The 21,192-nt window shown below is 49.3% G+C and overlaps 4 protein-coding genes across 4 annotated transcripts; 2 read left to right on the forward strand and 2 right to left on the reverse strand.

Moving 5' to 3' along the window:
* The first annotated feature begins 1,180 nt into the window (after positions 1-1,180).
* BKA55DRAFT_726092 (uncharacterized protein) lies at positions 1,181-2,325 on the forward strand. The gene has a single exon (XM_046201128.1). The coding sequence runs from the start codon at positions 1,403-1,405 to the stop codon at positions 1,877-1,879; it is 477 nt and encodes a 158-aa protein (XP_046051362.1). The 5' UTR covers positions 1,181-1,402; the 3' UTR covers positions 1,880-2,325.
* Positions 2,326-4,023: 1,698 nt separating this feature from the next.
* On the reverse strand, positions 4,024-7,680 carry BKA55DRAFT_688790 (uncharacterized protein; the record flags this gene model as incomplete). The annotated part of the gene is made up of 5 exons (XM_046199267.1): positions 4,024-4,387; positions 4,438-5,169; positions 5,225-6,697; positions 6,754-6,863; positions 6,913-7,680. The coding sequence occupies 5 exons, from the start codon at positions 7,678-7,680 to the stop codon at positions 4,024-4,026; spliced, it is 3,447 nt and encodes a 1,148-aa protein (XP_046051363.1).
* Positions 7,681-18,511: 10,831 nt separating this feature from the next.
* Positions 18,512-19,246, reverse strand: BKA55DRAFT_508490 (uncharacterized protein; the record flags this gene model as incomplete). The annotated part of the gene is made up of 2 exons (XM_046187439.1): positions 18,512-19,056; positions 19,105-19,246. 2 exons carry the CDS (start codon positions 19,244-19,246, stop codon positions 18,512-18,514), a joined length of 687 nt encoding a protein of 228 aa, XP_046051364.1.
* A 495-nt stretch (positions 19,247-19,741) lies between these two features.
* On the forward strand, positions 19,742-21,184 carry BKA55DRAFT_508973 (WD40-repeat-containing domain protein; the record flags this gene model as incomplete). Its single annotated transcript, XM_046187488.1, has 1 exon — positions 19,742-21,184. One exon carries the CDS (start codon positions 19,742-19,744, stop codon positions 21,182-21,184), a length of 1,443 nt encoding a protein of 480 aa, XP_046051365.1.
* Between the last annotated feature and the right edge of the window lie 8 nt (positions 21,185-21,192).

A 21,192-nucleotide genomic window follows, 5' to 3' on the forward strand; every position in this document is an offset into this window, starting at 1 on the left:
AATGAGCAAGCTGTGGCTCTGATTATTGAGTGTGACGACCCGGCGCCCGGTGGGCTCCAGATGGCACCGAGCTTCAAGTCTAAGCCTGGTCAGTCAGTTAGCCTCCCATCAACCTCGACTACTGCAAAGATTGCATGAACTGCAGGCCAGAACAATCTGGTAGATGATGTTGCTCGCCAGGTATCCCAGGCCCACCCCGGCAAGGTGGATTTACCCACCAAGAAGCATGCTGTGGCCTTTTGTCGTGCCTACGTCGGCAATTGTTTCCCAGGATACGCAGTTGCTGAGGCTGACTTGAACTGTATTGAAGTACTACTGTTACAAGTTGCCACTCTTCGCATTTCCTCACTCCAAGGCCGAGTTCAGGCAGATACCGGTGTTGAAGAGGGGTTTTTCGAGACCTGGTATCCCCATTTTCTTTAACTCCCAGTCGAACCAAAAACCTGGCGTGTCTAGCATGGCTGTGCAACCCAAACGACCTAATCAAAAACCCTGGAAGGGGAGGTACGCAGAGTGCTTTGTTAGAAAGTCAGAAGCTCAGCGACCAAAAAGCCCAGGCCAAGCTGAAGGATGCCTTGAGCCTTTGGCAACGGAAGTATAGTAGATTCGAGAATGGCAAGAGCCTTATCAACGGTTACCTCAAGACTCTAGATTTTCAATCTGATAGATCTGCGGGACGTCATGCTGCCGTTGGACTTGAGGCTCAGTTGTACCTATGCCACACCTTGATGAGATTATGGGTTCAGGTGCGGAATCAAACGCGCAGGGACTCACATGAAGGTCAGTTACAATGTTTCTACGAAACAGTTCTATCGCTAACATGTACAGGATTATACTTGATTTCATTGATCTGGAACTGGCTTTGTAAAATCTCCAGGTCGCCTAATTGTCGCTCAACATTGCCAACGCTGCCAACGCTGTTCAGGATATCGCCAAAGTACTGACAGCTACCCAACTCCCTATCAAGGCAAGCGAATCTTGGAGGAGTTTGCCCTTTCCTATCAACGCAGAAGGTTTGAGTGATGCTTCGAAACCGGTGTCAGACCATCGGCTTCTGCAGCTTGAGCACGGAGACCCCGGCATGGACAGGCGATTTGACTCACAGCCTGATGCACGAGTACCGTTTGAACCAGATACTTGGCAACGCGATGTTCTCAATCCATTCAACGCCAATGAAAGCGTCCTAGTCATCGCACCAACATCCGCCGGTAAACATTCATTTATTTCTACGCAATGAAGAAGGTACTCGGGGAGAGTGACGACGGAGTTTTGGTTTACGTAGCGCCTACAAAGGCTCTCGTCAACCAGATTGCTGCTGGGATAGAAGCACGGGTCTTCAACACGTACGGCAAATAAGCCAGCAAATCCCACCCAGTGCCAGATCTTGGTAACTGTGCCTCACATGATAAGTCACCTTTCCAATCGCATTCCCGTTCGGCGAAACTCGAGTCCTGTTGGCCAAGCAGCTCGATCATCCTCTGATATCTTCCTTGGCCCAATGCCAGCTTCTGCCGAGCAGCTGCTCGTCCGTCATAACCAGGAGACGTTATCGATCTTCAAAGACTTTGTGCAATCTTACATCAAACATCACCTTGCGGATAACCCAGATCTGGATTTGCCACTGACCAAGATATCCGTTGGGGCTAGAGACTCTACTAGGTGCTCATCTAAGAGCACTATACCGACAGTCGTACGATCGCCATTTGCGGCTCTGTCTGGCTTTACCGACGATCCCCAATCAATCAAGGATTTGTGTTCCGGTGTAAGAAGCGTTGTCTCTCTTGAGGAGTCTGCTATTCCGTATATCCCCATCTGTCCCACGATTCTAATGCTGAGTTTAATGCTTATCTCTAAAACTTTTACAAGCATGGCAGTTTGAAAGTACTAGTACGGGACAACGGCATCAAGCAAGGTGACGTCTGGTTTCATCTCAAGGACTTTTGACTCACGCCCAAGACCATTGTGACCAGTCTTCAGGGGGTCATCGGTGCAAAAGACGATATCGACTCGGACGATCGCGACGAAGAGGACAGTGATGCTGGTGTTTCGGGGACATCTTCCGGTGAGATTGAAGCACAGAAACACATGGAAACATTCGAGAACATCGTCAAAATTGCAGTAAAGAGCAAGGACAAGATCAAGGTCGCTGATAGCTGGGATGACGACAGCGAAAAATCGGAATCAGAGAGCATTGGGTCATCTACTGCTAGCACGCCAGAGGCTCCATAGTCGGACTTAAACAAGAAGGATGGGTTGATGCTGGTCTTGAAGGCATTCAAGGTATTAGGGGCGGAACTTGGGGCCAAGTTCTACAAGATTGGAGCGTAAACGGCACATTCATTTTGGTTCGGTGATAGAAGCACGCTATTCACATGTGACGTTATCAAAAGCGCACACAGCCTACTGTAAGAATCTCAATCAGTCTATCGATACTTGTACCAGTGCGAATTGAGTGAAAGTTGCGATTACGTTTAGTCCCGGGACAGAGGCGCGAACATCTTTGCAAGACTTTCACCCTCGGTGTGAATCTTGGTTGACCGCCTAGATATGGCCTATGGAGTGGGCTCACGGTTCCATCTCTGTATTAAAACATGCTAAGTAGTGTGGCCCTCTTGGAGCGCCCAGCCAATGCTTGCCCTCATGTTTCCTCGTGTTTTGACCCCTACAGTAAATCTTTATGACATGTAAGAATAATTGCTTTTTCTTTCTATGGCAAAAATTACGATCCCTGCACTATCCAGAAGTTGAAAACTACCTGAGCCACCTGAATGACTCGTTTGAGACACAAAAACTCAGATAGTGCTGAGAAATGTATCGATTCACTTAGTTAGAGTGAGTCAAGTTGTCGTCCTTTTCAGTCTTCGTGGTGAATCTGCCCCTCCCCCTTTTCCCCCTCACATTCCAGATGTTCTAGAAACATGCACGGAATCGCCGAAACAGAACGCCCTGACCTTCTAGAAGACCTTTCTTTTGGCGGGGGTGTTCAACTAAACTAGACCCTGGTACGTACCTGACATATATGTACAGAAACAGTGCCTCCCCCATGCATCTCTCGTGTGCAATCAGGGGCAGGGGATTTGTTTGTTGTATCGAGATGCTGCACGTAATGAATGGGATGCAGGAGAGGAGCAAGGGTTAAAGTACGAGGGCCTCAATGGCGTCATTAAACTTCAAAGCCGCTCAACATTTCTTGTTGAAACGGGAGATGTGCTCAACCTAGGCCTGGCAAATTCAATAAAGATTAAGGACTTCATAATTTTGGATAGATTTTGTATATATCAACTCCCTTTTGGGTGGTAATGCTTCTAAACATCCAGAAAAACAAAACGATTGTGAGCATGCACGTATTTTCCTCCTTTCCTTTTAATCCAATATGTACTACAGTATGCTCAACAACCATGAGTGGTATCTCCTCCAAATCCCTCCATGTAAAACAAGGAAAATTGAGATCCGTGACGTTCAAAAACAATGATAAAAAATCATTTGCCATATAAAACAGCCATGCAATGCAATTCTTGTAATGATCAAAAATACAAACGACAGGTGAGCCTCTCTATAAGCGGAATTCAATAAATGACCGGTCAAACCAAAAAAAACATCCGTCGACGTATATACAACAGAATTTGTGTTCGAGATTGGGGTTCGCACCCCAAGGAGGTATTCTTTTGTTGTACGCTGCTGGTGATGATACAGTGCACTGAAGCGAGTCGAGAGGGCTTTCGATAAGTTAGAACCGATCCAAAACACCTGTGCTTGACATGGCGGTGCACCCATGTTTCTTCTCAGTCGCATTCGAAAAGGCGCAATCCATGCACCTGGGGGTATAATCGCTCTATCCGTTGAGCCCATTTCGTTTGACTGAGCGTCTAATAACTACCTGCCGAAACAATGGCACTCCTTCATGGTCTCTTATGGCGCGTATGAATCAGTCCCCAAACGCCATGTCATGATGATGATTATAAATGATAATGAGAGTCATCAGTATGGGTCTCCTAGTCGTGGCGGTGAATATTGTCGACCATATCACTGCCCATGTGATGAGTTCATCTGTAGATGGTGAGGCATGGATCGTGGATGTCCTTGATCGCCCATTGGATGGGGCATCTGAGGCGGCGCAGCCATGGGAACAGGTCTTGGAGTATGGTAGCCAGGTGCACTTGTGCCGCTCGAGAAGCTCGAGTTGGTCCTAGGATCGTAGCTGAAAAGATCTCTCTGCAGGCCTTCGAGGATGTGCATGTCAGTTCGAAGTGCACTCGTTGCTGTTGCCGACTGTCGCAAAAACTGGATCGTCTTGTGGAACAGTGTTCGGAGGAGTTCCTCATCCACGTAGGTGTGAAGGATTGGGTCACGGAATGCAGCCGATAGAATCAGCAGGTTGCCCCATTGCCTAGAGCGTGGTCAGTTCCAAGTGCATCGGTTGAAGATAAAGAGACTTACGCGTGAGCTGTGCCGAAAACATTGGTGATGATCGGCCTCCTATCTCCCAGACCGTGGAAAGCACGAGTGCTTTCAATGAGCGCTTTGATACCCTTCTTAGCCAATTCAACGACTTGAGGATCAATATCGCCATGCGTTCTGGCCTTGGGATGAATCACAGGTGCCGTGATATCCTGTCGAAATTCGGAGCTGACGCTGGGAAAGTTGGGGCTCGATGCATGATTCTTGATTGAGTGCGAGAACTGCAGAATTTGTCGGATGAATGGGCGATAAGTGATCACCTGAGCTCCCCAGTACTTTGCCCGCAGTCTTGCCGCTAGAATATCATCTGCAGGTGGATCATCCTCTCTGAATGCAAAGCTAGGGGCAACCCAATGCATACCCGAGACAGCATCAGACACAACACCGACATTTCGGAATTTATCTTTGCCAGGTTTGGCCGGATCCTCGGGGGCGTAGAACATTCGGTGGATGCTGTTGAGGTGGGTACGCAAGTATAGCTGGCCTGGGTAGCTGTCCAAGATGCGCTGGTTGAAACCTTCCAAGAGACTCATGTTAGGGTGCGGCATGTCATCTTCATAGGAGAGTAGTCCTGATGGAGGGAGTTGCATCTCTGCAATGAGATCACTTTCTAGCTGCAGACAAGTCCAGAATGTGAGAGCAAGTTGGTTGTACTTGGTTTCCTGAATAAACTCGCTGTTGCGCTTAATTCGTCGCATTTTGTCCAAGCTCCTGCAATCTTGTTAGTCACTCCTGATCTGTGTCCTTTAAAACTCCCAACACTTACGGTCTCATAATGACTTGGAGCTTGTGGCTGGCCCTGTGGATGAAAGCAAAACTCTCCATCGGTCGGCCCAGCTGGCCATGATACAACCCAGCAAAGATGTTAGCGTACACATTTTTCATGTTGTTATACGCGCCGGTGTGGTTGCCAAGGATATCAGTAGCATAGGCAAAGTACTCCAGGCCAGGAATTACCTCGTAATTCTTCTTGAGGCTGTAGCCAGAGCGGAAGGCACCTGTGCCATGGATGGAGGATCGGCGGCTATGGATGTTCCGGTCTTGCTCTTTAGGTGATGGCAAACCCGATGAATGGGAATGGGATGAGTATCCTGGGGGAGAGCCTTGATTGGGCGATGGCGGAATGGCTCCATTGCGAAGGGCTGGGCTTCCATGGGGAAGAGGCTCTGTAGGATGGACGACATCCGGCACGTTATCACGATGAAGACAAACTTTACCCAAAGCCAGAACCGTGAGAACTAGAGCAGTATGGATGGACCGATCTGGTCGACCGATACGTTGCGGCGCGGGTGTGGGTGGCTCGGAGCCATCCGGTCCTGGCGATCGTTTCCTCTTTGAGCCTGCAGCTTCTGGTGTCTGTGAGCCTCCTCCAACGGCGAAGGTGGGCTTCGATGTTTGTGGCTTTGCTGAACGTGGCTGTGATGCAGGAAGGTTATCCAGAAAGTGCCTGACCCAGTAGTCCAACAGCTTTGGTTGAATGATAGGGTGCATATTGAGAATGTTTTCCTTAAAACTTTCCACATACGCCCACACTTTCGGCTCGGAGAAATCGGGATTGCCATCAACCAAAACACCTCCCTTGTATTCCACTTGATCTGGGGGGCTCAGTCCACCGAGCTGGCCCCAATCAGCCGCGGGCGAAGGAGATGCCATATCGGATGAATCGTCGGCCATATCTAAGTTGCCATGGTCGGTTGGTTCTCTAACATGTCGCGACGGGTGAGAATCTTCACCTCGACCATAAACTATCAGAACGCCTCTGTTCTGTTCTTGGCTGATGGGATATTCGCTAATGTATCGGACACCTTCGCGCTCAACGTGATGTTTTGTAAGCTCCCGAATGGAAGGCCATTCCAAGAGCAGGCCTGCTAAAGTCGTATGGTTGATAGGAATCGCGGGCTCACCAGGGGGAACGGGTGGGCCAGGCTCGACCTCCATCTCATCCTCGGCCATCATGCGCAGTGGCATAGGCTCTGATGACGGGTGATCGCGGTGGGCGTCGTTATAGTACGGATCCACTGAAGCGCCATTGGCAACGTAAGGTGATGCTGGCGCACGCTTGTACTCGTCCTCCACTGAAGATTCCGTCTTGAGAGTTGATGTCGCAATATGCTTAGGTAAGAGGGATTCCATCTTGATCAGTCTCTGATCAAATCGCCCCAGGTGTGACATGATCGAGTTAAGCGAAGTCTGAACAGAGCCGAGGCCCTCGAGAATGTCGGCTTGAGCCTTATCCGTCCTGTCAACTATTCTTAGTTTTTGCTGCCACGTCAATGCGAATTTCTCAAAACCTACGCCTTGGGCACCGGGTCGCGGTATTTGCATTCCACGCCCTTTTCCTTGCAGGTTTTACATGGCTTCGTCTCGTCGCACTTGGCCTTCAGCTGCCGGCAGCTGTCGCACGCCTATCTCCAATTAGAACTTGCGCACTTCCAAACCACAAAATGCTCATACCTGAGAAGCTCTTGTGTTCTTCTTTTTAGCCGGGACGGACGACGAATAAACACTATAGAAGGGTTCGTGAGGGGTTGACGGATAACCTCCATGTTGCTCGTAGGGCGTCTGATGGGGCACCGGAGTAGGCGGCGGGAAGCTGGGCGCACGATAGCCACCCGGTGTCGGGGGCATGGAAGGCGCGCCTTCGTAATTCATGTGTCGCGGTGGGTTGTCCGGGTATGCGCCAGGAGGCGGTGGTGGTGGCAGTGAGGTCGGCGGAAGATGTGGTGTTGACGACATCCCTTCGGGCGCATGGCCCGTCGAGTTGGGTCGGCGTTGATCCTCACCTGGGTCCCGTTTTATGGGAGGATCTCTTGGACCGTAAGGCGGGTATGGATGATGCGCTGGATGCGCCGGCGACGGAGGCGGAGGTGGGTGCTGCTGTGGTGGGTGTTGATGCTGCTGTTGCTGTCGGTGGTAGTCTTGAACAGGAGGATAGGGCTCTGGTTCATGATGGCGACGGTCGGTGTCGTGAAGCGGTTGCGCAGGCGCAGCGTGGGAAGGCGTCGGCGGAGCTGAGGAATGCTCGATAGGTCGAGGAGGGTAATGTTGATACGGGCTCGGGGGAGGATGAGGAGGATGATGTAGAGCGCCGGGCGGAGGCGGAGGAGGCGGCGGTGGAAGTTGATGAGCGTGAGGATGTGGTAGTGATACTCCTTGTTGAGGTGTGCCGACTGGCCACGAAGAGAGGCGTGGACGTTTACTATCTGGAGGTGCTGGATCCATGCTTGAGTACTATATATGTATGGTAGTACTTGCACACATAATCAGGATCAAGGCGAAGAGAAAAGCAGGGACCACGTAGAGGCGGTGGCCATGGATAGGTACAATACAATAGTAGGATGGGATAGGATAATGGCAGAAGCGAAACAAAAGACGACCCGGGGAGTGAGGTGAAGCTTCCAGCTGCTTTGGAAGCTGGAGGGGCGGATGATAATTGGGCCCTTCAGGAACAGAGGTAGAGGTTGAGAGACCAGGACGGCATGGGGGTGGGTGTGTCTGAAACGACTGGGTACAATTACATGTACGTGTACGAAGTACTGTACTGTATGTACCGTACCTAGAGGTGAAAGGTGAAGTTTGGAGAGAGGTAGGTAGGCAGGTAGAGAAAGAGATGGGATGTCGAGTAGACTCTTCCAGCCAGCCCGAGCCCCAGTGACGCGGTGCGGTAGGATCAGCAGTTGGGCAGAGACGAGATGGAGATTCGACAAGCTCTCGCTCGGTACCTGGGAGATGGACAACGGTGGGGGGCACAGACACAACGGCGGTAGCGAAAGGACTTTCGAAGGATGGGATCGGATGGATTGGGACGGTGAAAAAAAGGGACGCGCTCGAGACTGAGAGCTGGAGATTGAGGGAAGAAAGGCGCAAATTTGGCGAGCGAACGGATCGATTCTTGGGCAGGTATGATGTCGACTCCAAGTCGAGCGCAATTCTGGGACCGACAGCCTCAAACCTCAAGGCACAAAAGACGGTCTGCCGGGGGTGGGCGGACCAGACGCAGGCAGTTTGGAGCCAGTTGACGAACCGACCCTGCCGAGTTGACAGTCGGAGGAGGCTAAACAAGGCCAGGGGGTTAAGGAACCTTGATGCTTGGCTGTGACTGGGGGGGATGATGTCGGCGAAGACTCTTCTTTTTTCTTTGGCGGACCCCTGCTGCCCGTTTTTCTCCCACCCCTGCACCTAAAAGACTACCTAAGAAGCAGACCAGATTTTCCAGCAAGATGGAAGTCACTGTACCGGTACCTGGAACCGTGACTTTTGCGTTGCTGGGTGCTACAGAGAGAGAGAAAAAGAAAAAAAAGACTGACGTCGGTCGCTACCCGCTGGCTTGGTTTGGACTTGGGGGTTGGTTTGGTTTGGTTTCTTCTGTTGCCCTGGTTGCTAGACAGGCCCTCTCTCCTCTGTTAGAAGGACCCTTTTTCTTTAGTTGAGCGAATATTGAAGTACAAGTCCGCCGGTTGGAGACTACCGCATATGGTCAACAAAGCGGGCGGAGATGTTGCAGTCGCAAAATATGGATGATGTGAGAGCAGATCAAGCAGAAGCACGTAATGGCAAGAACAATAGTATGTGGCAGTAAAAGCAAAGAAGCGCGGTAGGCGAACAACTCAACACCGCAACTTTGCTGATACGGTACCCGCGCCGTACGGACAAAGTAAAAAAAAAAAAAAAATTCAGGACCCGTAGGTAGGTAAGTAGCTGGCCATGCGACGGACCATCTAAAAGGTACAAGCTTCAGACGGGAGATGATGGCTAGGTGGAGGTGAACGAGATTGTGGTGGTGCGCTGAGTTACAGTGGAGGCCTCGTGGTCGCGGCGTGGAGCCCAACACCTTGGAGGCGTCTAGTAGCGCACGACGGATTTGCTCTACGCAGTCCACTAGCCTAATTCTCACAAAGAGATTTTTTTCTGAAACTACAGTGGATACTTAGTTTAGGAAAATCATACACCTGACTGTAGGCTCCAGAGGCATTGAGGGCAAATCGTCTTGGACGTAACTCCAACTCGAATCAGTCACAGTGACAGTGCACTCGACTCCAGATGCAGCGACTCGCCAGCGATGCACAAAAGTGGCTGATGTTACAGTGCTCTCAGTACGTCAGTGGTTATCTCATCAGAGTTTAGGCTCAGAGTCTCATCCATTCCTGGTTGAATCTCGGTTGCTGGAATTCCATTCTCGGTACTAGAGTTCAGTGAAACGTCGAGCGAGAATTAGACGGATAAAGTAAGCTCAAGGTACTACTGTTGGAGCTCCTGGCCCTTCCCGACCAGCTGCAGATCATGGAGAAGAAGGTTTTGCCGGTCCATGCTCACACATCACGGGCCGTTGAAAAGAGGTGAAAGATAACGGAAATCTTGATACCCAACGTCAATGCTAACCAACAATGCCCGGACATGCCGTGTAAGTAAGTAAAAGCGAGTGTAAGTGAACGCATGATTTACTAGGTATGGATAAATGTTGAGTACTGTACTTTGAGGGGACAAAGCCCCTCAAACAGTACAGTACCACCAAGACCCTTGAAGATCTTTGAAATTTCCTGCGTACCTACCTTACATACCTACCTAGTCTATCCGTATTCTCGGTACATTCAAGCCCGACAAGTCTCAGATCTCTTCAGTTGTACATGATTGCGCTGTGGTAAATTGCTTCAGTACCTTCCAGAGAGAGAATTCTCTCAATGCCCAAAGCTCGGGATTGCCATGTATGTATCAATGAGGCGAAGGAGCATGTACAGCACGGACAATGATCACCATGACGGGACCTATGCACAATCATTGACCGCAGCAGCAGCAGCGCAATGCAACGAAACTCAGCAGCCCAGCCCAGCGCAGTTCAGCCAGTGATCCCCTGGCCTTCTTCCCTGCAATGTACGTACTTCCTACGGAGCAGTTTCTTGGCCACGTGAAAGGTTGCAGGTGACTCTTGTAGCGGAAGTAAGCATCGATTTGACGACCAATGATTGGAGTTGCTTTTTCTTGTAAACATGCGGTAACTCCTCGTAGATGGACAGTTTCTGCCCCAAGTAAGGTACGCTAGAAGTGAAGTCGCAAGACAACCTTGGTCAGCAAGATAATCCATCCATGAATATTACGTTGCTATTATCATCATCATTATCAACATGAAGTTGATGCAATTATCCTCGTTTCAAGCAGAGGCCACTTCTTGTCCAGTGCTTTCCCAGCCGTCTCTCACGTTAGCATCTTGTCCAAGTACCTGCCAGAAAAGTCATTTCGATACTCTCTCGGACTTTGTTGACAAACAAACCCGGTAATAAGGAACTATCGACTTAGCAAACAAGCCACCTATCGTTCAATCACCTGCCGGCAGGTTGCAACAAACAAGATCGTCGATTGTCATATCAAAAATAAAAATAAAAATTAAAAAAAATACGTGTAAGAGTTTTAGTAGGAATTTGACTCCAGTCTCCATAGAAAACGACGGGCGACTTATTGGTGAACGTGATTGATTAACTAACAAGAAAAAATGGACGGCTCACTTCTAGGATACAGATTAGCCAACAATTACCTACTGCGCCAACAGCCGCACGTTACAGCTTGTGCTAGTCGCTACCCATGGAAAGACCTTGTCGATCATCTGGCACCAGTCTAGAATACAGAAGACTGTACCAACTTAGCCTTCGGGTCCGAGCTGTTATAGGTGCCAGCAGGACACGCATCTGACTCAATAAAAGGAGAGTCATAGTATCCAAGCAAACTGCCCAGTTGTGCAGGTCCTGTTTCTACTAGGTAGTACTCTTGGTTTCAATATGACGGGTTTTCCTTATGGCCAGAAGCTCTATTAGTCGAAGCTGCAGTCCAGCGGTTGGCCAACAGTCCATTCACGTTACTGTACGTTTTGAGTTCGTGCTTCGAAGGAACACTAGGGCCTTCACGCTCACGAGCTGTGTCATGATGACGATCTTCAGCAGGACATTCATCGACTTGTCGAAGCACTACAATATATTCACACAACCTCGATGATCTCCCTCAAGTGCCGATAAGCAGGAACTTTATTCGAATTAATGTCGTATAATGCGAATCTCCACAATGTGTCTCATATGACGCTGTATACTTGACGAGATTTGATGGAACTCCGAATGATAGACGCAGGCACGGTCCAGCCGCAACAATTTGGATTGACCAGGGTCTTTTATTCTAGGTACTTCTTCTACGAATCCTTCTAATCTTGGACGCGTCGAAAAAACGCCATAGGATTTATTAGATACAGACTCCGCTCAGTACAGCCCGGGCCTTCCAGCGGCTCTTACGTCTCTCAATGAGGTTCAGTCACAGCTAACGGTCATGGCTGAATCAGAATGCACCCAGTACGTATTCAGTGGCTCATCAAGCCATGACACTGGATAAGCATCGATGAAATCAGATGTGAAGCCGCTCTAGTGACAGTCCAGAAGCTCATTCATTTTGGGCCAAACCCACGCTTTGACCTGTCTCGCAACGAGCGTTGATCCAACTAAAATTTTCAATTACCGGTCTACCACTTTATTACAGTTCTTCTTTCGAAAGCCAAGCCACGGATGGAAGTCGAAGCACAATCCTCAGCTTCTATGCTCTCGTGCTGACCGACAAAGTGAAATAATTACGGACTCGGGAAGACCTAGGTCGTCGGCTAATGCGCAACTAACAAGACTGACGCTGCTCACCACGCATGAATACTTGGTCACGATGAAGCGACGGCCGTCACCGCTTCTTGTTCCCTTCACCTATGGATACGGTGAATATCTTCCTCAGCCAGTGGGCCCATCTATCCATCGTCACAGGTAGATTTATACACATGGAGCAAGATGCACCCAAATTTGACTTTCTCCGTAAAAATCATACATATACGTGATCATGCCTTGTCTTACTCTGATGCCCTTCCAATTGTCCCCAAGTATTACGATTAAGGTATTTATCCATATGGTTGGGGAAGCAGGGACTCAGGGCATGTTCACATGGTTGCTGTCCCTTCATCAAGGACCATCCATCCCCCTGGCCAGAAAAAAAGCTTCTGGAACATCGAATGGCCTTATCTCCCTCCACCAAGACCCCATCAGCAACTGGGGATGGATGCACATAGTTAACTAATGGACACTTCGCCGGTTGTCCGAGACTACTAGAAAGGGCAATTAGTTTGTCGGTAAGAGCAGTGTACATAATTTCTTGCATATGAGGTGCATGAAGCTACATCTATCACTAGGTTTTTGGGCGTTTCTTTTGAGACATCCCTGACTGACACGGGTTCATCAACGGAGGATATTGTTGATGAACAGATATTACCGCCGCCTCAAAGGCGCGCTGAATCTGACTCGCCGAACGATTCAAGACCACTTGCTCCGTAATAGGCTCGACTTGGCTGTCAAATCGGCCGAGGGGATCGCGTGTATGTACATCTGGAGAGAATCATCCCCCAACCAAGTATCTCTACCTGTACCTTGCATGGCACCTGGATTGATCCCCTGGACATAAAGCCCTTATTGTAACGTCGCCTGCTAGCATTCATGGTACTTTCGTCAGTCAGCCCGTGGGACACGGCTGGTTGTATCTGCACTAGGTGGGTTATTCATGCCCAACATTTGCCTCTCGTCAAAGAAGACACAAACTCGATATCGAGCAAGAAAAGACATGTCCAGGAAGCACTACCGTATCCATGCTTCCGAGTCCAATTGTGGCCAACATGGAGAAGGGTGTGTGCCCAGTTCGACGATGGAATAGTTTTCTTTAATGCCACTATGTGTTACGATGACCTCGAAATGCCACACCGGCTTACTTGCCCGTCTTCGGCATATTATCCGTTTGGCATTGCCAGTTAGTGCAGCCCTGCTTTTCGAGTAAATTCACTCCATGTCCTGGTCAAACTATTGGTCTGAGGATTTGTCTTCTTGACTGTGCTACTACTCTTCTAGCATGTATCTCAAGATCAATTGCTCAAAGCTCGGGCGATGTCAGAGGCGTGTCAATAATCAGAGTGACAATTTACGGAGCAGTGAAATATCTAAACTACATGTCACAATTATTACTGGTTACCAAGGTTGCTGGCAATTTGCCATCAACCCAGTCGTTGGCGACCTCAGGTGTCAAACCCTGGCTGAAAACGGTGGGAGACGACCTCTCCTCAGAGCTTTCCAGATCGCCGGGACGCCGCTAATGGATCAATAACTCCCTTGGGGTTCGTCTGGGAAGGTTGGCGTCGCTAAATGCGACGTCATGTGTATGCGAAGGCCGCGAAGCGATGCAGGGGGATCGCTCCAGACATGGGTAACCGTAAGAGTGCGTGCATTGCAGTGCCTACACTGCTGAACGGACATGATTATTAGTCAGTCAGGTCTAAATCAGTGATGTCCCTACAGTAGGACACTCACTTACTCACTGTAAGGTTTGAGAGGCGGTACGGTACGGTATGGTACCAGAGGCGTAGGCGTAGTCTAGGATAAGACAAGCCACCACACACCGACAAACCACGACGGGCACCGATAACATGGAACTGGGTCAAGCTGACCTCTCAGAGCCGTCACCGACTTGGCTGCAACAGGGGGGAAGGAAACGACTGGAAGAAAAAGCAAAAAACAACGACAACGAGTCAGTCACGGCTCGTCGGCGTCCCCAAGTGACCCGGAGGTCAAACACAATTCACAACTTCAAAGGTTAAGAGGCTCGGAGCCGCCTACGGGCCGACGCGGAATCGGCTTCTTCACTTTCCGTACGCTACCTACGATCTTAGTGGGTTGGTCGTCTTCATTTGAAGGCATCGTAAATGCTCGCGGTGATGGCTCCAATCGCATTGGATCTAAAAGTATCCCCAAGGGGCAAATCTTTCTTCTGACGACGAGCCACGCGCCACACTATTCGTATGCTTAGCACTCTTCTCTTGCTCTCTCTCCCCTACGCTGGTCAGAACAAGCTAGCAGTTCTGTGAAGCTCATTCATACTACAGAGTAACATGCAGATACAGATGATCCTCCCACAACTTAATGAACCCTTACTTATTTCTATGTGTTATTCTTGGTTGCCCTGAAACCTTCTTGGTGCTTTTCTGCCCTTGCTTGAAACTCAGCACAGCAGGGGGGCGACCAATTCTTGAATCGAATCGAGACCCATTCAAGCCGTTGAAGGCTGAGACATTGCAGGTGCCGTGTCCATGTCGTCGGTGACAGTAGAAGCCGTCGCTTCAGCATGTCATCGTCTTCCTTGCTCGGCCGCCAGGCCCAAGATGGCTCTACGCCGTGGTGGTATTCACCACTCACCAGTTGCTCCTCTTGGCGGGTAAACAAACTCGAATTGTTATTGAGGGTAACATTGGGAGGCTTGTTTACAATACGAGGTGCGTTCTTGATGCTGATGCCCCCATAGTTTTCAAGTCTCCGTTGTTACCCTACATTTCGCAGCTACGACATAGGTTTGCAAACCCATACCTATTCCAGTGATAGTAGCTATTAGAGGCATTGCACCGTCTTTTTTTCGTTGTTCTAGAAGATGGACTTTTATGACCTGTCGACTCTGTTCAGCTACCCCGAATACTACTAGTACAGTCCTGGTATTGACGCCTCCAACTATCGGCTGGGCATCAAGCCCGACTCCGCACAACCCAGTTCGTACATAGAATTGTTATCAATATTGCTCCTCACTTCTGTAGTCTGGCTCGTTTATACAATACAAGTTAAACGAAACAAAACTTTGGTGAGACAGCGAACTTACAGTATGGTCATACTTTAGATCTATCTGTTTAGATACTGCATAGCAACCCCAGTTTTCAAGTAGCATTGATCATACTTGGCAATTCATTAACAGTCTGTAGGAAATTCACCACACTACAAGCGCTGAAACCTCTATGGTTGACAGACCCTTGCCTAGATCCCAATATCTGACCTGTGGAACGTGTTTCCAAGTTCACTACCCTAAACAATCTGCAGGATGATCACCAATGACAATCATATCATTCTAATCCTAGGGCTGGTTTGCTTCCTATACAACCCAACGAGGTTTCGCTGTCGTATGATAACATGCAACCGGAGCTCCAAATCATGATTGAGATGGAACTCATAATCCGAAAGCGTAAACGGAGTTTCCTGTGCCGCTGGTAGATCTCCTTGGCAGGGACTCTCACCTGGAATCGAGTATCAATACTTGGATAAGGACAAAATCATGTCCCAGAGCCAAATAAGACGAACCATGCCACCATAATAGAAGCGTGCTATCAGTCCAGGTACCCGACGCCACGCTTATGGAAGGGTTGTTTTGAAAAGTCCAGGCTGACTGATACTGGAATACGGATCTTAATTGCCATCTGCAACCCTCTGGCTATTTGATATTTCATCTGCTCCACGGTCAACTGACAAGTATATGTATCATCATGCGCACCATGTTACTGCAAGTCACGAGAGACAATTTACACACCGATGCGGGGAAGTACATTGTTGGCACCAGTCACCAAAGCTCCAGAGCGGGGTTTCAACAATGCCGTGACGGCCTATTGATGTAGAAGTTCGAAGTACAGTTCGGTATGTATCGAGTTGTTGTGATCAGCAACCACATGACCCTGAGATAATGCCCAACATGTGCAAACTGATGCCAGTAGAGGCGCAATAGCGCGGGATGAGAGATTGATATCAGGCCATCTAAAAGGGTCCGAGCGGTGGTGCAAGGTCAAGGCCGTTTTCTCAAGGAAAAACAAATCAACACACGGAGTTTGAGGCTCGCAGCTGAATGCTGATCTCCATAATGAGCAGATTTTGCAACGATACGCTTCAGCGTGTGCCTCTCTGTGTGTTCGTGTTCAACAAGTAGATAGATAGGATGAGTAAGATGAGAGCCATATCGGTCCACCCAGACCACACGACGACGTAGCGAGGTCAAGGTTGCAGGACCAGATTGATCGTATGCGACCTTGCTTCGGCCGCCTTTTGTTTCCTGCCATTTAACTCGTCACAGCTATACGAAGTCCTGGCAATGATGCCTGTACCACTCATTTCAGTATCCGGGGCATGCTGAGTGATAGCAGCGTCATGGTAGTATGGCTTATACATGGTCAAGGATTTCGGGTGAGGTCGCGTGGCGCGCCAGCAGCCCACAACGCGGCTGTTTTCACCATTTCTGGTTATGTCGCTGAACCTAGTGCTATGAACCGAGATTGAAGAGATCCTGATGATATGATAGCGATAATACTCGTAGGCCCTCTGTCTTAAGCCATTCGTGTGATTCGAAGCCATTGCGAAGGGACGCTCTGCTGATGGCCTCTAGATGATTGGTGTTTATCTTGTTGATGGGACTGTGGCTTGCTAGCTGATACACGCAGTGCACGCGCCAGCTCCAATTCCAGTTCCAGTTCCAGTTCCAGAGTCCTTAGCATATAATACGCAAGAAAAGAAAAACTTTATGTCGATCATGAGCTGGAGGGGTTGGAAAGCCTAGCTCTTGAGCATCCTGGCCCAGAAGCTTTGCCGAGCGCACGAGCGCAAAATAAGCTGGCCTTTTGTTCACAACAACGTATATCATCACATTGAGATGGAGAAACATTATAGCCTCACGAAACCTTCTCGGAGATAACCTAGGCACCTAGCTTCGGCCTCGACAGCCCTATGATATCGCCACTTTGAGGTCAATACTACATCATCAACATCAAAACGTTGAAGGTCGCTGACAAAAGGTCCGTGCTAGGCACTCTGAAAGCTGAGGCTTGCTTCGTTCCATGAACCATTCCTGGCCGAGACGGAAGTAACTTGCCTCTTTTTGTTTCACGTTTAGGATCAAGATGGCCTGTTTTTCCGTTTATGAGTACAAGGGTACTTTGACTGTGCTATGTACTATGACTGCGGCCGTTGAATACAAGAACAACGTCACAAAGATATCGTTGGCAGTCGGTCCTTTTGCTCAATCGATTTCAATTGGCGTTCGTGGCCGGAGGTTAGGAAACAATTGGTGATGATGAACTGCGTGCTGGTGCATGTGTGCAATTTCACGACAGGGATACTTTGTTCAGTATTGTGAACCGATCGACGATATGTCTTGATAAGATTGACCGACTTCCATTTTCTGAAACGGAATTTGATTGTTGGTGTTGCCAGTTCTGCCAGTGTGATGACCTCCAAGCTGTTCCTCCGGGCTTCAGGCTGAACTGTAGGTCTGGGGATGAGCCGATGGATTCAGTATCTGGTAGATCTGGTATGAAAAAGGCAGCTTCATGACTAGGCAGCAGTTAAAGAACCTGGAAGCCACAATCGCGGTACCCAAGAATCCGGTTCATCCCAGCAAGCCCAGTCAGGCTGGAACACGATTATGATTCTTGTAAGTGACAGAGCCAGACTATTGTCATTGTGAAGCTCGAACCTGCAAGACGAAGGTCGAGATACCGAATCTACGCCCCATATATCTATTTCTCTGAGGGGGTTTCGTACCCGTCCTGCTCTGGGTAGCATCCTTGCGTGACAATTGTGATCAAAGGTTTCCTAATGTCACCCATGCGTCGTCTCGTGCTTCAGGGCAATTTTGCCTCTCTTCGAGCTAGGTCCCTTTGCACAAGTCGGTTCTTCGGCGCGAAGATGCGACTCGGCCGTATGATGATCCTGTTCATCAATGCTCATCGCCTTCCCAATATGAGCTGTTGACGTTATTTTTTGTGTAACCAAACCGATGCTACGCTGCACATGCCACCATAATTACGCAGCTATAGGTAAGGGACGTTAATAGGGCCAGCCACATGTTTCGTGTCTTTGGCTGACAGTTGACGTGAAGTATAGGTCAGCTGTTGGTATATCAGCAAAAATGAATACGCCATGTTTATTCCACCACTGAGATTAAGTGATTGCAGAGTGCACGGCTTTCCAATTCATGCGTCAGAATTTTGGGATGATCCAGGTCTCAAGCTCAGACTTGTAAAGCCCATCCATATATGCCAAGTTGTCTGGCTTAACAGGTGATTCTATTTGAAAATGGTTTCCCTGGCGGGTTTTGACGTCCGGACAAGCTCCGTTGCGAGAGCCTGGACAGACATAGCATGTAGATGATGGTCCACACCGCACCCTCAAGCTATAGTCGTTCAATACTGAAGGATTCCCCCGTATCATTCAACGTCACTGTCGGCGATCTTTCTCCGCTTAGGACGTCCCCGCAAGGAGATGTCGTGATATCCAACGAGCCGGGTCTCATCTTGAACGGGTTCGGATGCATCAACAGGACCGTCATCTGCACCCTCAGTGAAGACCAGGTCGCCTCGTCGACCAAGGGCCTCCTTGCCAGCTTCCTCTAAGAGAATACCAAACGCCAAGAGAGCTGTCTCGTCCATGCTCCGTTCAGTGATGTTTCGGCTCTCCAGAGATTGGCGCTCACGGTTTCTGGCGCTGTAGAAGGCACTGGTGTAGGCGTGGATGGCTTTGAGGAGGTCACTGTCTGGCAGGACACTTTGTCCCCCGCAGGGAAGATCATTTTCATGGGCGTAGTAGATATCGTGCTCCAAGTAACGCACGGGTGCATCTTTCCGCCTGAAAAGAATTTCATCAGGAGCTAAAGGGATGTCCTTTGTGGAGTATCTGATTGCCTTTGGGTGACGAGGTGTATACTGTAACTCTTCCGGTTCCGTTGCGGGACCTTGGTCATGTGAGACTTTGCCTGGTTTATGTGAGCTTCAAACCGGACGATCATAAGAGAGGAAAATACCTGCTACAGCATCATAGACAGTTGCATGCCTGCGTTTTGATCCCTTACTAGGATTCTGCTCGGTAGCTAGAGGGTCTCGGTCGGAGGAGATATCTCTTTGATGTAAAGGTACTATACGTGCATTGTCCTTTGAGTTATCCATGATGTGCAATGAGAAGCTAGACTGAAGTTTGAAGTGTGATCTGTTGCTCTCTACTGTTTCAGGGTGAAGAAAATATCGTGGTTCTCAGACACTCGAGATGTCGACACATAAGCATTGTTTGTTGCGCAATGTTGAGGATATTGAATGAGGAAAATTAGAAAATCAGATCAGAATGAAATAGTGAGTCTGAAAGGCTGAGTAGGTAATTTGATGCTTGTTGTCAATGTTAAGTTGAGGCTGATGAAGATGGAAAGTTTAGGTGGTTAATGTGGGGTAGCTGCAGAGATAGGGTAGGTAGTGAGTGGTCCCTTCTGTAAGCATAGAAGCACCCGACGCCTTGCAGCTGACATCACCACCGGCTCCAGGCTGTAGGCACATTCCATGAGCTGCGAAATTGTGAGATTACAGCCGTTGTTCACCTGCTTTGCTTTGTTTTGGTTTATCCTTCAACTTTAAGCATTGTCTTTAAAATTGTCATCGTCACGGCACAGATGAATGCAGTCCAACTTTCTCGCTCGTGAAACAGGCGATCTCCGCCATCAAGACTTTACTCGGTCTGTCACCTCTGAACTCATACGTTCTTTTGCGCCGGCTCCTCAGCACCGCTTCAATGGCGAGAGAACGGCCAAACCTGGTCCTGCAGATGTAGGCGAGCGTGCGCACAATATAAGAGCCCATGGCGCAGGCGTTAATACACTCGCTCTCGAAAAGTTCGATGGACGTATCCTCCTCTCTGGGGGAGCAGAAGGAGGCATCAAGGTATGGAATTTGGAAGATGCTGGAAACCCCAACAAGCTGCACACTTTTCGCCCCGTGAGCAGCATCGCCAGGTCTACGAGAGAAGAGTCTTCTCCCGGGCATAGTCACGGTGTCACTCATGTTGCCTTCTATCCTTTCGATCCGGATGCTTTTCTTTCAAGTTCCTACGACAAGAAGCTGAAGCTATGGGCGACTCAGCGTTGCGCCCTATCGGCCACCTTTGACCTGAACGCAACTATATACTCCCACTCTACCAGCCCTGTAGCAGATCATCTTATTGTAGCGTGTGCCACGCAGAACCCAGCAGTTCGGCTGGTAGATTTGAAATCAGGGTCTGCTGTACAAGCTCTTGTAGCTCATGGCGGCCCTGTTTTGTCAACTGCATGGAGTCCACGCCATGAGCATATTCTTGTCAGTGGTCACGCAGATGGGAAAGTCAGAATATGGGATATTCGTCGTTCTGGCGGTGTTGTGGCGCTGCTCGACCAGGAAGATTCGCTGGGCATCGTTCACAAAATGAAGCATCTTAGTGCAGCAGGAATGGATTCCAGCCAGATCCCACACTTTCGGACCTCGGCACAGGCGCACGACGATGCAGTGAATGGCCTACAATGGACTGACGATGGACAATATATCATCTCAGCTGGTCTCGACCGTCGCATTCGTGTTTGGGACGCTGCCACAGGGGCCAACACTCTCGCCAGTTTTGGCTCACTTATTCAGAACCAACATGCAAAGACAGCAAGTATTTTGGTTTCTCCGGCGCACCTCACAAATGGTAATAACGTTCTCTTCTGGCCAAATGATCAGGAAATTCTTCTCCTCGATCTTCATGATGGCCATATTGTGAGACGGCTCCGGAGCCCTGGCGTAACGAACCCTATAGGACCACGAGGAGGTGAGATGGGAAGAAACAGAATCACGAGTATAGTTTGGCGCGCATCAGGGGGGACGGGACATCCAGTTGGTCCTGTCATGGGCGGCGGCAACTCCGTTGGAGCCGTATATAGCTCCCACATGGATGGGCAAATTCGGGCTTGGGCACCCCAAATACCTGGGCCTGAGGATGTCGCTGAGGAGGAAGAGATACATGAAGAGGAGGAGGCTAAACAGAAGAAAAGAAAGGCTGTCGACGATGCATATAGAAGTCTTATGGGTAAGAAGATCACCTTTACGTAGTGTAGTTA

The sequence above is a fragment of the Fusarium redolens genome (assembly GCF_020744475.1).
Source record: "Fusarium redolens strain MPI-CAGE-AT-0023 chromosome Unknown BKA55scaffold_6, whole genome shotgun sequence".
Lineage (NCBI taxonomy): Eukaryota > Fungi > Ascomycota > Sordariomycetes > Hypocreales > Nectriaceae > Fusarium > Fusarium redolens.